This window comes from Lissotriton vulgaris, chromosome 9, assembly GCF_964263255.1.
Source record: "Lissotriton vulgaris chromosome 9, aLisVul1.2, whole genome shotgun sequence".
In the NCBI taxonomy this organism is placed as follows: Eukaryota; Metazoa; Chordata; class Amphibia; order Caudata; family Salamandridae; genus Lissotriton; species Lissotriton vulgaris.
Window position 1 is genome coordinate 556,283,477 of NC_141697.1, and position 15,080 is coordinate 556,298,556.

The 15,080-nt window shown below is 43.1% G+C and overlaps 1 protein-coding gene across 3 annotated transcripts in view; it reads right to left on the reverse strand.

Moving 5' to 3' along the window:
* LOC147691774 (atlastin-3-like) overlaps positions 1-15,080 on the reverse strand; it is a 269,624-nt gene that overhangs the window by 99,376 nt on the left and 155,168 nt on the right. For 2 of the 3 annotated variants that reach the window (XM_086938066.1, XM_086938067.1), the window contains exons 5-6: positions 12,943-12,993; positions 7,661-7,717 (exon numbers count right to left, since the gene is read on the reverse strand). In XM_086938066.1, coding sequence (XP_086794192.1) covers positions 7,661-7,717; positions 12,943-12,993 — 108 coding nt within the window. The remainder of the gene's footprint in view (positions 1-7,660; positions 7,718-12,942; positions 12,994-15,080) is intronic. The other variant, XM_086938068.1, reaches the window with a different exon arrangement.

Genomic DNA, 15,080 nt, shown 5'->3' on the forward strand with positions numbered 1-15,080 from the left:
TGTTCTGGCGATAAGCACAGTTTACACACCTTGTGATGGTCACTGTGTGGGAACTTTGCTCCACAGTTGGGGCATCTTTTGAATGGCGTCCTTTCCATGAGGTATAGGCCTCACAGCGTGGATAGGCCCATCGGCCCGCGTCGACAACCAGAATCGAGCTGATGGAGTCGAGACGATGTTTGTCGATATCAAAAGTAGTTTTGTGAAGTTTGAATACGTTTTTACGCGTCGAACTACTTGAAAAGTAGATATCGTACCGGAGCGAAGAAAATTTCATCCGGACCCAGTGGCGGAAAAAAACAATCTAAGGATGGAGCCGATGCCCATGCGCACTGTCGTCCAAGGGAGGAGTCACCTATCTTGTGACTACAAAGACTTCTTCCAAGACGACAACAACATGCAATCATCCGAGCCCAACACCAGGTGGCGATTTAATGCACAGTGTAAGATCTGCAGCTCATAGGCCTCGAACATATTCTGGAAAACACTGCTAATCTACAGGATTTCCTGACCTCGGTAAGGGGAAGTAATTTTCTGCGCGTTGCAGCACTGGTTCATGCATGCTCAGGGGCTTTCTATGTGGGGTGGGTCTTTCTAATTTCTTTGTTGTTTGTTTTCATCCAGGGAAAGGAGGCTTCTTCTCAGTGATAGCAGTCCCAGAAGAAGAGTGAGGTGTGCTGGCATTTATCCTTGGAGTTGTCTCTTCTTTTGCCCCACCCTCTCCCTTTGTTCCTGGTGGCTATTCGCTGTGTGTACATAGGTGGTAGCTGCCAGGGCAGAGATAGGGGATTGGGTATATCTTCACTCCTGCAGTGTGGGTTGATATCCAGTGGTATCAGGACACAAGGAAAGATCTTGCAGAAACAACCTCCGTTTTGTTGGCTTCCTGAGCGAGGGGAGGGAAATACGCCAGAATGATACATAGAACGCTGGATCAGATACACTATACCATGGAGGATTATTTGAAGTGTTTATTGTGGAACGCGGACACAGAGTACTGGCCTTGGCGCCCCTTCCCCGCACTCCACTAAGAGCCATTATAGTACGAATTGTAAATTAAAAAGGCAGGGACGTCATTTTGAGACATGCGCAAAATACTGGAGACAAACAGAGGGTCGTCCAGTTGGCATTTTCCTTGATTACATCCGAGTGCAGAAACAGCACAAATTCTTTGAGTCTGTCAAGCAAAATCTTAGAGCGATGGGGATGCAGTTCATGCTGATGTTTACAGTCAAGCTACATAACGCTCCCACTTTTTCACAACACCAGAGAATGTATGGGAGTGGCTGGAGCTGGGAGACAGAATTAAGCAAAAACTGGATGCTGCAAATGCTGCAGAGCGACAAGGGTATTGGACAGGCAGAGCCTACAATATGGAGCTGGGGAACCTGAATGTGCCCACCCAGCACACACAGATTATGGTGGGTGAGGACAATACCCTGGTGACAGAGACAACTAGCGCTGAAGTGCTAGTGGTAAACATGGTGAGGAGGGTTGGCCTGAAGGGGTGGAGGAGGCCCAGGTAGCAGACAGGACACCTGTGCGGAGGAGTATCTGACTGGATGCCCACTTCCCGGCCTACAAATGGGAGAGCCTGGATAGAGAGCTTACAATGGGGGAGCTGCCAAAGTCACTCAAGGAGATGCTGCATACTAAGACACCGGGACTCGATAGTCTATCCCCTGAATTCTACAAAAGCTTGGCACACCTGGTTATTTCGAAAATGTTAGAAGTATATCTAGAAGCCAAGAGGGGGATAAACTTCCAACAATGATGAGGGAAACATTCATAGTGTTAGGCCCTAAACCAGATAGAGACACCACTCAAATGGGAATATATAGACCATTCTTAATGATAAATATCAATGCCAAATGATTAGCTAAGGTTCTGTCTAATAGACTTCTGCAAGTCGTTGGCATGCTAGTACATGTGGATTAGTGTGACTTTAATTCTGAGAGGAGTGCTGTGCATAATATTCATAGGCTCATGTATGTGCTCCATTCTACGGTAACCCTAGATCTCAATGGTGCCTAAGTGGCCCTGGACATAGAAAAGGCTTTCAATACTGTTGAGTGAGATCACATGTTTGAGGTGTTGCAGAACATGTGCCTTGGAACAACTTTTAGAAGGTGGGTGAGCTTGTTGTACACATTGCCTACAGCCAGGATGAGATTGGGAGGCCTGGGGTCAGCAGCCCGCAATGTAGAATGAGGGACCTGGCAGGGATGCCCCTTGTTGCCCATGTTCACACTAGCCCTAGAAATGCTGGCGATAAAACAGCGGATTGTATTGTACGGATGGGGAACATAGACTGAACATGCAGTGCATGTTGTTTCCAAGTACGCTGATGATATGCCGATTTATTTATGGGACCCGCACTCTTCCATGCCCTTGCTGATTGCTGAATTAGAGAGGTGGTAATACAACGGTGCTCACCTTAGTTAAGCCAAGTCACGTTTGGAACAAACTCCCCCTGTCAATAGTCGGCCATGTTGCATTGGCAAAGATGGTCTTCTTACCACGTTGCCTTTATCCCAAGAGCTACCTTGAAAGTACTCGACTCCATGCTGATTTCACCAATATGGGCTGGTAAACGCAGTAGAGTGAACTTATAAACCCTAAAATAAAAAGGGAGGGGGGGGGGGGGCTAGGGCTCCCTGATATAGAGCTATATTATTTTACAATACATCTTCAGCATGCCTCAAAATGGTGTGATCAGACTGATGACTGGGAGAAGAGATTAATAAACTACTGTCATGGCTACAACACACTACCAATGATAATAATGATGGGGAGAGGTGTGCCTCCACAATTCCTATGCATAATGAGACATAATGCGGAGATATGGGGCCACGTGATGCACAGAGTGCTTGTATGTTTCCTCTTTTGCAGAACACTGGAGCTTCGATGGCTACAACCCTTTAAGAAGATAGCACAGGACACATCATTGGCGCAATGGCAGGAGGGGGATGTACAACATTGGGGGATCTATTTCCAGTGGATTGTCTCCTGACATTCACAAAGGCACAGGACCAGTTTGGGGTAGAACCAGAGCAAGACTGATCCGAACACTGAGGGAAATGTGGCCAAGGTTTCCTGGTACTAATAAACCATTCCTGAACCTGAACGATAATTTTGGAGTCAGGGTCTGCTACTCATAGGGTGTCTAGATTTGATAGCCAGGGCCACTGGAATTATGCGGCAGGGGAGGGCCACATTATGGAGCAGGGTTGACTAAATTATGTGGCAAAAATGCAAACTGTTGCATAATGCGGCACAATTTTGTATAGTATTGCTTCATTATTTTCTAATTTTTACACTTGTTATCACTGTGTGGGCATAGTTTGCACCTCATTTGTACTGGTTTAATGCCCAAATATAGGAATAAGCTATAGAAAGGTGAACAACCAACCCTTGCAAAGTGCCTTTCACTGTGCAGCAACACGTTTTTGCTGCATTTTTTGTAACTTTTGAACTGTTTGAGCTAGAAAATATTTTTTTGCTAAAATATGCAGATTATGAACAATGCAGAAAATGCAGAAAATTCAGAACAATGCAAAAAACGTTGTAGGGCACTGAAGGCTGAACGGCAGAACCTGGACTGGTCAGGCCATCAAAAATGGGATGGTAATGTCCCCCTATTGACACAATGTGGAAACAAGCTTGTGAGCATGTACCAACAATGTCTAGTAACGTTAGGTTTCAGCTAATACAATTTAACTTCTTGCACCAAACCTACTACACTCCCTTAAAATTAGTCTGAAGTTTTCCTATCAGAGCATCGGACTGCCCCTGGTGAGGGCAGAAACTGACCGATTTTATGAACATGACATGGAACTGTGAACAGCTACATAGTTACTGGCAGGCTGTTGATAAATTTTACAAAGTTACTGGTTTGCCTATCGCTGGGTCTGCCCGACACGGCTTGCACAATTTCGCGCTGACACCCAAAATGATGAAAATACAATACAAATTTGTATTATTGTGATTGGCACTGGCACAGTGACGAATAGTCATCCAATGGCTCAGGTCACAGGGTCAGAGACAATAGCTTGGGAGAAAGATAAGATGGAATGAGCCACTGCAGAGGAAATACGAATGAAAATAGTCCGTACAGACGAGAACTTGGTCGATGATTATTTGTCGACGACCAGAGAACCGATGGTGAAAATTGAGGGGAAGAGTCCTCTGTGTTTGTACCATATCACTGTTTATGTCATAATGCTAATTTTATTTCTTCCAATGTTTAAGGGATAAATAAAATGTTATTCTGTTACTTGGTCTAGTGCCCTCGACGAGCACAAATCAAATCAGGGTCAATGAGAGTCGCTCGGCGAGACTCCCATTGACCTTGGTTTGATGCTTGCTTGTCGCATGCGCTAGGCCCAGCCACACAAGTAAGGTAGCATTTTTATAAGCTAAGTGGTAGAACACTGGGTTGTAGGAATTTGGTGGATTCCTGAAGTTTATGTCACAGAAATGCAAGGACAATGTGCAATTTTAAGCAAAGTTTGAGATTTGCAGGGTATTGTGGGATACTCACGAGGCACACCACCCTGGACTCCCCTGGGTGTCTCGATTTTAGAAATGTCTGGGTTTGACATGTTTCCTTGGGTGGCCGTCAATCCCCAGCCCAAAAAACTCTACTACCCCATAACCAAATAAAATAATTTTTGTGACCAGGAATGTCAACGTCTCCACATTGTATTTTGTGCCCTTTTGTGTTACGTACACTAGGCCGACCCATGCAAGTGATTTACCATTTTTATCAGAAGACTTGGGGAAATACTCAGTGGAAGCAAGTTTTCGGCTCCCCACAGATTCCAGAACATCCCATCACAAAAGTGGGATGAAAATGTGTCTTCTAGCCAAAGTTTGAGGTTTGGAAGGTATTCTGGGTATAACAACTGAGTGACAGCCACGCAAGTCATCTCATCCTGGAATCTCCTAGGTGTCTAGTTTTAAAACATGTACAGGTTGCTAGTTTCTCCAGGAGCTGGGAGAGCTAGGGCCCAAAACACACAGCTTCCCACTTTGCAAAAAAAAAAATGTGATGTATCCATGTTGTGCTTTGGGCCGTTTCCTGTCGCAGACACTTGGCCTATCTGAACAAGTGAGGTACCATTTTTATCAGAAGACATGTGGAAGTACAGAATAGTAGGCTATTTATTATTATCAATTGGATTTTTCTGCATTTGTGCCTTCCAAATGTAATCCAGTTTGTAAGACATAAGACATTTTGAAAAATACCCTCCTAATCATATGATAAATAAATAATAAATAAATAAATAAAATCATATGCTGGCATGGGTGCCCAAAAAATCTGAGACATATAAATAGCCATTGCTCCTAAACTCCATATCTTGTGCATATTTCAGAAATACATAGATTACCTTGATACCTATTTTTAACTCGACATATTTCACCATATGAACTGGTCTATACACAAATTACAGAATGAAAAAAACATTGTACATTGCAGCTCAGTTGTTGGCTCTAGGTACCTCAGGTTCTTGGAGAACCTACAACCCCTACATATCCCCACAATCAAAAGGTTCCATTGAACATAATGGTACACAGGTTTTGTAAATCGCCATTGTAACAAAAAGGTACAGATGAATCACATATGGCTGTTTTCTCCTACTAGTTTTCAATATTTCTTTATTTCTACTGTTGGTTTCATTGGGAAAATCTTGAGGGACCTATACATACGACCTCTTCATGAATTCGAATTATGCCTACTTTGCCGAAATGTATAGCTTTCCAGGATCACCCATGGGTTTCACACTGCTTTCCAACACAAATTGGAAGTATGTTAAAAGCACGAAAAATAGGACAATTGGTCTCTCCTTAAAAAAATGACAAAACTGTAATTAAAAAATAATAATAATTTGAACCAGCTCTGCATGTTCCTGAAAGCTGGGAAGATGGTGACTTTAGCACATCAAACAATTGCTTGATGCCATTTTTATATAAACGAGACACTTTTATCCAGAGCACTTTTTTTCAATTTCTCCCCCAAAAACTGAAAATGATTCTATATTTTGGATATTTTCATAGACTCCTCCGAGGGAATCTACAAACCCTGGGAACCTTTGGAAGCCCCAGGAAGCTGAAAAAAGACACAAATTTGGAATGGATATCTTGGGTCAGATGTACGACCTGTTTTTGCATGCGCAAACGGGTTTACGAACCCGTTTGCACATGCAAAAACATCATGGGCCATATAGAAAGACTATTTAGCGAGTCGCAATTTGAGATTCACTAAATAGGTTTTGCGACTCGCTATTTGGAAGGGTCGTTCCCTTCTAAATAGAGAGGGCTCAGCTCTGGTTGGGAAAAGGCCTAGCAGCAAAAGGATTAAGGCAATGCTGTATTTCAGAGTCCATTGGTGAAGCCTGAGACATTCTTTAGGTGGTGTGGTGCCAGGCCCACTGAAAGCTGCACTGCAGACTTCACTATGCAGATTTCCCTTAAGAAATTCTGAGACCCTGTTGACAACTTAGCTGTTAATGTAATGAATCTGGTCATCTTGTTAGAAATAGAGTAACAGATAAGCCAGCATGCAGTTTATGAGCCAACCCATTTACTCTGAATCACTTTGTATTAAGTGCTTGATTATAGGATGTCATACAACTGAATTTTTTGTTTGACTGTCGTCCAAATAAAAGTGCCTCCAGTAAAAAAAACATTTTTTAAAAACACATTCTGAAGCGTATACTGTGCTACCTGTCTCAAACATGGAGATGATAATCTTCCTATTTGCACCACGTGACGAAATCCATGTGCAGCGAGAATTGACAAATCAAAAGCCCCACTCACCATTTGGTTAGAGAATAAAAGGCCTTCACTGACTACCTTCATGAAAGCTCTATATACTGGTGGTTTTAATAGAGAACCTTCTTATCTTCCTACGATACCAGAGGAGCTTGATGCCTTCATAGATGTAGCAGACGTCTGACAGACCTTTGTAGTGAAGGCATCAAGGGCAGCTTCAGGCTTTTCCTCAGAAGAATAAAGGAAGATGACGGAACAACTGGATGCCTTTTAGGCAACTGAGAGATTACAATGGAATCTTGTGGTTTCGGTCTTTCAGAGTGAGTGTGATAAGGAATCTATTACAATTCTAAAGATGATACTGAATCCTCCACAATTGTAGGAGTAGGCTGTGGTAGAATATGAATCTAAAGAATATTGCATGATGCAGAAGGACGCAGTTGTGTTTCTAATGGAAGAGACTAGTGGACACTTAAAGACACCCAGCTCTAATGTTCTGTGAAGAGATTCACACAATGATACAGCTTTTAGCTGCCCATGCGTAAAAGTGCTACAGAAGTGCTCAGGTAATAATGTTTCGCAAAAAAAGGGGACCCAAAAACACTGGCCTCCTCATTGTTTAATCTCAGAGAGGGAGAACGCTGAAGGAGCACGGTTGATAATATTTCCTAGAGAATGCAGGTATATATGGCCAGAGATGTTAAGTCATCCGAGGTTAGGCAACAAACAAACCAGCTGCTAGAGATCTAAACCAAGAATCAGTTCCCAAGGTCCCAGATGTTAATGCTCAGAGAGGAAAGCAGACACAAACCTAAACAGAACGTTGACAGTGAAAAAAGCAGACATTGACATGGTATTACAATCAATATTACACAGCTTATACCTGAAAAGGCTTCAGGAAAATCTCATCCATGGCCAAACGTCCATATTCTGTAAAGAGCTGAAAAGGAGAAATGCAGAAAACCAACAAATTATATTACAGATAAAAAATCCAACCCTAAGCAAAACATTTAGAAATGCAGCCTGTACCAGTGGATACTGCTTTTAACCATGGATTCCTCACCTTGTGAATGTTCCCAGATGCCAGGCTGCATCTGGAAACTCTTACAATAACTTCTAGATGCAAATAGGATAGGTGTGCCTGTGGCCTCCAACACATTTACAGACATGATGACCGAAAGCTGCCCAAAGACTCCACCCTGGAGCGCCGACATTAGTTTAATCAGACTGTTTCACTCCCAAGGACATGGAGCATAGGTGGCATAGTTGACTTTCACTGGCAGTTTGCATAAGCTAGCTTGAAACCATATTATTTCCAGAAATGCCACAAAGTGACAAGGGTCAGTCTGTGAGGCATCTGCTGATGGTTGCAGTATCCACCAGAAAGAGAGGTACCAAAAGGTAATTAACTTATTCTTCTCAGGAATGCTTCTAACCACAAATTCCTTACCTTGGAAATCGAAACCATAGCAATGACGACTCAAAGGCGGTAGGACTGAGAAGCAGCCGCTACACCATAAAGTTCCGTATACATGAACAGGTTGCCAACTCTGCAGACATTTAAATTAATGCAGTAAGTCCTGGTGAAATTATTAACAGATGCCTACCATATGTCCAAAAACTGAACACTCTTACCCAGGAAGTAGTCTCAACTTCTTCTCTGACAGAATGGGCCAAAAAGCTTTCAGGAGGTTTCTTTTTTTGCCAATGCATACCATAGTTTGAGGCACAGGACAATCCATGGGGGTAGGTTCTGTTTATGAACCACCGTTCCTATCTTTGCGTCAGCGAATCCAACAAACCGCTGATGATCCACCTGATAGTTGTCAGTTCAATCAGTGTAGAAACTAAGGGCACCTCGACGGTCCAACCAATGGAGCCTCTTCCTCTTTAGAAGGCTGCAGCAGGAAAAAGGAACCACAGAACAAGATGGACTACCCCACATGAGAAGGTGGCACTCCTTTCAGAATAAAGAATGCACAAGTCCTATATTCCAAGGTCCCAGGAAAATAAGACAGGATACCAAGGCTCAACTGACAAAGCCTCTATCTCGCCTGCCGAAGTAATAGCAATGTGAAACCGTTTCAAATGTGAAGATCCTCAGACCACTGATGTCAAGACTCTCAAATGAAGCACATACCAGACTGGTTAGGACCGAACTAAGGTTATAGTGCGGCATAATGAAGGGGGCCAGAGGAACATATGCAAAATTCCTTTTTAAGAAACACATCACAAAGGTGACTAGAATAAGGCTGAGCAGGCAAACCAAGAAAGACTCAAAGGACAGATAAAAAAAACCTAAACTGTGTCCAGAGCCAAGCCTTGAAAGCTAAAAGCAAGAGAATCAACACATACCTTTTTTGCACTTGTTTCTCTGCTTATGAGGTGACAAATTGAGACTATCAGCCTGAATATACTGACTTGTTGGAGGAGCAGATTAGCACTCAAAATGACATTTCCAGTCGAAGATCGCAACCTCTGCGATTGGATGTGTAGACCCTAGAGGTTTGAGTGTAACTCTGTCCAATTGTTGGGGTAGCAGACCCTCCTGAAGACGCAGTCCAAGTGGAGGTCCTAGGTTCAGTGGTAGGAGTTCAGAGTGTCGAACCCTGCAAGCTCTGTCTGGGGCTGTTCTCGAGTCCCACCCTGCATCCATTAGGAGCCACGAGTCACTGGCAGAGGTGGAAACGTTTACAGGAGCCTGGAGACACATCAACGGTGAAACATGTTTCTTAGGTACCCTCAAAGAAAAAACACTAGAGCGCTGAAGAACAGACTAAGAGTATTTTTCAGAGGTAGCAAACTGATTTACAAAACACATAAAAGCTGATGAGAGGATGTTTGCTCTAAGTCCAACCACTGGCCGTCTCTTGGGATAGATGGGTCCCGTGCACATTGTGCCGCTGAAACGAAGCTATACCTGCCTGAGGAGCCCCAACTAGGCTAGAATGTTCACATAGGAACAGAGTGAAGACTGATTTGTATTCAGCTGGGACCAACCTGACGTGGAACGGTGTGCAAAATAACAAAGGGCTGGGATGCGGCCTGAGTAATTTCCAGTGGTTGAAAACAATTCAAGCATGCTATCCATCACTTTTTTGCATACTTTAGCAAACAGATTTACAGAACAAGCATGTGGAGAGTCCTCTCCAGGAATAGAGTCCACTTGTGGTCAGCAGTATAAAACCGTCAAGCTTGTCTGCCCCAAAATTTGAGTGATCGTGCCAGGTGATCGACAGACTGGGAAATCTTATTAAGTGCTAGTCATCACCAAAGACCCTAAGCCTCCAGACAGAGGGCAAGATACACCACTCTACGCTGCTTTTTCCAATGTCTGTCAGCACTTCAACCATCTTGTGCTTGAAATAAGGTATAAAGGCCTTTAAGGTCAGCCAAATGGCTTACAAATTCAGAATATTTATAGGACCGTAATGCTTCATTTGATAGCAGAGATCTCTTCCCTTAATCTCGTCCAGCTGGCTCCCCAATACCAGAGGGCAGAATGTTAATTTCGTAGTCGTCTGACCCCACTACAGAGCAGAGATGCTACAAGAGGGACTGCAGGACCAGCACATGCAAGTAAGTACCCTGGAGGTTCTGGGGCCAGTAGTCCAAGACCAGCCCAACCTGAGCAAGTGTCATCATTCTTAATTTCTGTTTTTGAAGAAAGAGTTTAAGAGCCTGAGATCTAAAATTGGTCTCCGGTCGCTGTCTTTCTGGGAGATCAGGAAGTACAAAGTGTAACATCTTACTCCTCTCTTCAACTCCACTACCAGTTCTATTCCCCTTTTGGTGCATAACTTCGCCTCTTTTGACAAAATACTGGTGTAATCTGCCAAAATCATAGATGAAACAGGAAGGAAGTGAAGAGGACCAACCAGAAAAGGAAGGGCATAACCAACATGGATAATTTAGAGCACACATTGGAATATCAATAAGCAGGCAATCCTATATTCTGAATCCACTGATCTCAAGAGGTCAGAAGGTAAATTTAAATCTTTCGGGGCGGTGCCAAATGCAAAGGAGGACAAAGAGTGCTGCTACTTATGCTGACCACAACCTTTGGCATTGCCCCTACACCTGCCACCACTAATAATCTGCTTGGGTCGCTCTGTGGCTTGCAAGGGTAGTCACTGGTGATTTGAGAGACGCTTTGAATACCCTCTTAGTTTCTTGTACTGCTGATGGAGCTGCTGAGCATGGGAAAGTAACTCCAATATGCTGCCATAGCCTGGCTCTCCAAGGCAGTAGTCATGTTATGTTGGTTTATAAAGCACACAGCTACCCTAAGGCTTCCCAGCACTGCACAAGTAGTGACCTGCACTTTGGATGTCTCAACTATACTAGACTGACTTGTCTGGGAAATAGCCAAGTTTTTAGCAGCTTTCTAAATTTATTCTCATTAGATTCAGTTCTCACATAAATTGACATTGATAGCAAGTTCATGTTAGTTCAAGATTTCCAACGTCCAGCAAACAACTACAACAAAGGAGGCACCCCTCTCTGTAAAATACCATATAAACAAATCCAGGGTGGATTCTGAGAGGAAACCAAGCAACAGGCATTTGCATATTCTTGTAGGACATGTTGGAGGCCTAAAACGGCATCTGAATTCAACCGAAAATTATCCTGCAACTTCCTAAATTATTGTAGCCAAAGTAAAGGAGATTCCTCTTCAGTTAAAGCATTTTCTTTGGTAATTGTGTATCTAAACAGGTCAGGCTTTGGCAGAAGATGGCTACATATCCGAGGCCAGATCCAGTGACAGATTCAAAGTTATTAGAATCATAGCAGGTGCAGATGTAGGCCCACATGGAGAGGCCTGAGGCAGAATGGTGGAGGCACGAATTGGCTTTAAAGAGGTGGGCTTGCTTCATCAAGGGCCAGTCAGTGCCAGGGAAGGTCTTGCCAACACAAGCCTGACTGTAGGCAGGGACAGATTCATTTGGCCAAAAAGTACAGCAGTAACAGAAGGGATATACTTGAAAATCTGCAGCTTGGCTTAATTCAAGGCGGCAACTTGAAGCAGGGTTGATAATGGCCCATGGAACTCTGGATACATCAGCTACAAATTCAGCATTGGTTCAATCAGACACTGAAAGAGTAGGGTGACATGACTGGCAACTGTGTGTTCTCCCCCATCTTGAGAGCACTTAAGCTTTGATGAGTTTTAGTAACGGATAAGGGTAATCTAAGCAGAGAAAAAGCTAGGCTTGTTTTTGGGTTCCACGACATATAGCTTGGCCTCTCTGTCCCTGATGGCCTTTGCGTGCATCAAGATACACTTCTAACATGCCGCAGAATCATGTTTGGTGCTGAGGCACCATAATCAGGTATCATGTGGGTCCACCGCCAACATCTAATTCCAACAGGTAATCCATGGCGTGAAACCGGTCATCTTTGGGGGCGACATCCCTGCACTGCGAAAGTTTACGAATTTGAGAATTTGGTGAAAAAAATGAAATCAATAACAGCAGGACTCTGGATGTGTGTGTCCCGGTATGTGAAAAGATTGACATGAGCGCAAAGGAATATATTTTTAGGAGTCTCTATATTGTCATGTCCGAAGGCAGGATGAGGCTGTGAAGGAGGCCGATGGTGCTACCTGCCGGCATGTATGAACTACTGCAACAGTTTCCAGATCCAGGCTAGAGCATGAGGAGATTCACAAGATGAGGAATCTGCAACCAGAAATATCAATTGAAGCAAGAGTACAAAACAAAAGAGATGCGGACACTTTGGGGCAAATAGGGTAAAAATCCAACTGAAAGAAGGAAAAAAATACAAAATGTGCAAGACTGGAACATAGAAAAGAACAAAAGTTTTGGAAACTGGGAGGAAATTAAGGAATACAGGGCAGGAGGTATAGTAGAACAGGAGACTGAGGAAAATCAATTCAGGGTACAGAACACACAGAACGCAGTGAAACGAAGTAAAAAAAAAAAAAAATCAAAGATGAGGTAGGTAGTGGCACACAGGTTAGTATGAACATACACTGTGCTGAGGAAAAGAAAGTGAGTCGAAAGCTACAGACCATAAAAGGCATAAGTGCACAGTCATAACATCATTTGGGCAAGGACCTAGGACAAAGAGCCTAGAGAAGCAGATTCACAGGAAATGCACAGTTCTTAGAGATACTGGAAACAGGTTCCTGAGGCTTCTTACCTGTAGCTGCTGCAGATCATCCTCTTGAATATTCTGGGACAAGTTATAGATCTAAACCAATTAAAAAAATGTATTTAAATCTCATTAATATCAATAATGATATGAATTCTACACAGCAATCCGCTCTCTCCAATCCATGCAGATGCAGACACAACACTGAATAGGCAATTTGGCTCTAAAGCACATGCTCTTACAGCGAATGAAGAGGAAAACAAAACAAAAAACAACTACCTTGCAGGACTTCAGGGAGTTCAGAGACCACAAAAAAAGGATTGTGTATGAAGCTAAGAAGAGTTTATCCATCCTGGATATATCTTATTATTACCCAACATATAATTACAGGTTTTAATAGACAAACTGTCACAAAGGTGCTATCATTTGAAAAGGAAGATACTGAGTATACACCAAAAGCAAGGTCTCCCCATCCCCAAAGTTCTATTGGCAGATGGGTGTAAAAGACTCTGCATAACTCTTTCAAGTAAAATTAATCTACATTAAGGAATGACGGTCTTTCATGAGTATTATTAGTTGTCTAACAATACTGGGGTATCAGGCAACAAGAAAGGGGATGTGCAATTACCCCACTCAATTCCTTAGGCTGTTCACATCACAAAATGTATATGTACCCTGGTGGTAAACAGGTACAGAGAAATAGGCCTGACATTTTTCACCTAAGGTGAAAACAAGCCACAAATTATTGCATGAACTTTTCTCGTGTGCGCATCTAACTTCTTTATTTTAACCCATACAAGGAAATAATATGTTACTTACCTTTGGTAACAATGTTTTTGGTGGATACTCTAGCTACCTGCGGATTCCTCAGCTCTTGAACTTCCAGACACAATACTTAGTTCCAAGCTCACACTGCTCTACCAGTTGGAATCCAGCAGATGATGTGAGCGCTTGAAAGGGCACCACTCTCTGGGTGTCACTGGTAGATGGTGTAGGTCCCTTGAAGAAGATCCTTGATGTCCTTGAGATCTCCAAGAGAACAGGGGACAAGCGCAACAGGCCCTTGGTGAGTACCTTTCTTGAAGACAGTGTAACCCAGGAAAAGTTGGTCATCATCTTGAAACTCAGGGGTCCCGTCAATATAAAAGTTCTAAGTCCTATGAGGGTTCACAACCTCTCCTTTTCCATGTTCGGATCAGATGGAGAGTAGAATTTTGGCAAGGTGATCAATTGGCCACGTCAAATGAAGTGACCACTTTAGGAAGGAAGACTAGGTTGCATGGGTCTGCTTGTCTGTAAAAATACACTGAAAAGAAGCTGAATAGAAAATGCCTGCAGCTGCTAACATATCCTTAGAGTCAGAAACTGCAATCGACAATTGTGCATGGGTTCAAAGGATGAACACATCTGGAAGATGAACACCAATTTAATGTTTCACTGCGACACAACAAAAAACAAAAGGATCAATTCCTTCAGAATGTGAACACATACAAGGGGATTAAACAGCTATGGCTTATCAGGAAAACAAAGAAATTCTAAAAGAGTTAATTATCTTTAACTGCACCCAAAGCAATTCTTTGCCAGGCAAGAAATAGAGAAAATCGTAATACATCGGAAAAATGCACCTTTAGCAGATCAACTTCCTCCTGACAGCACAAAGCAACGATAATGGACCAGTGTCCAAAATAAACAGACTTAGTAGAAGGGTGACAAACTGACAAAGCAACACTGACCACCTCGGCAAGCAGATCATTCTCCAGGTATGAAGGTGGGGACTTCGACGGTTCAGAGGCAGAACCCATTGCGAGAGGAGATCCACTATGAGCAGTAGTGTAAAAGGAGGGACACTGACAGGTAAAGCAGATCTGAAAACAATACCTTCTGCTGCCAATCCAGCACGATCAATATCACCTATGCCTGGTCTTAACCAAACTTCCTGAGAGCCAGAGCAATCAGAGTGGTGCGTAGACACGCATAGCAATGATGAAGTCTCATCTCAAGTAGAATGCATCTCCCATGGATCTCTGCAACAGAAACTGCAGCCAGCCCCTGTTGTCTGGACAGGTTAGAAGGTTCACCAGATGAAAGGTTTAAGAGGACAAAGACATATTCAACTAACTCCAGATGAAACCACCACTTATGATCAGCAAGATGACCATGACTGGGATAATCGGCCCGCATATTTA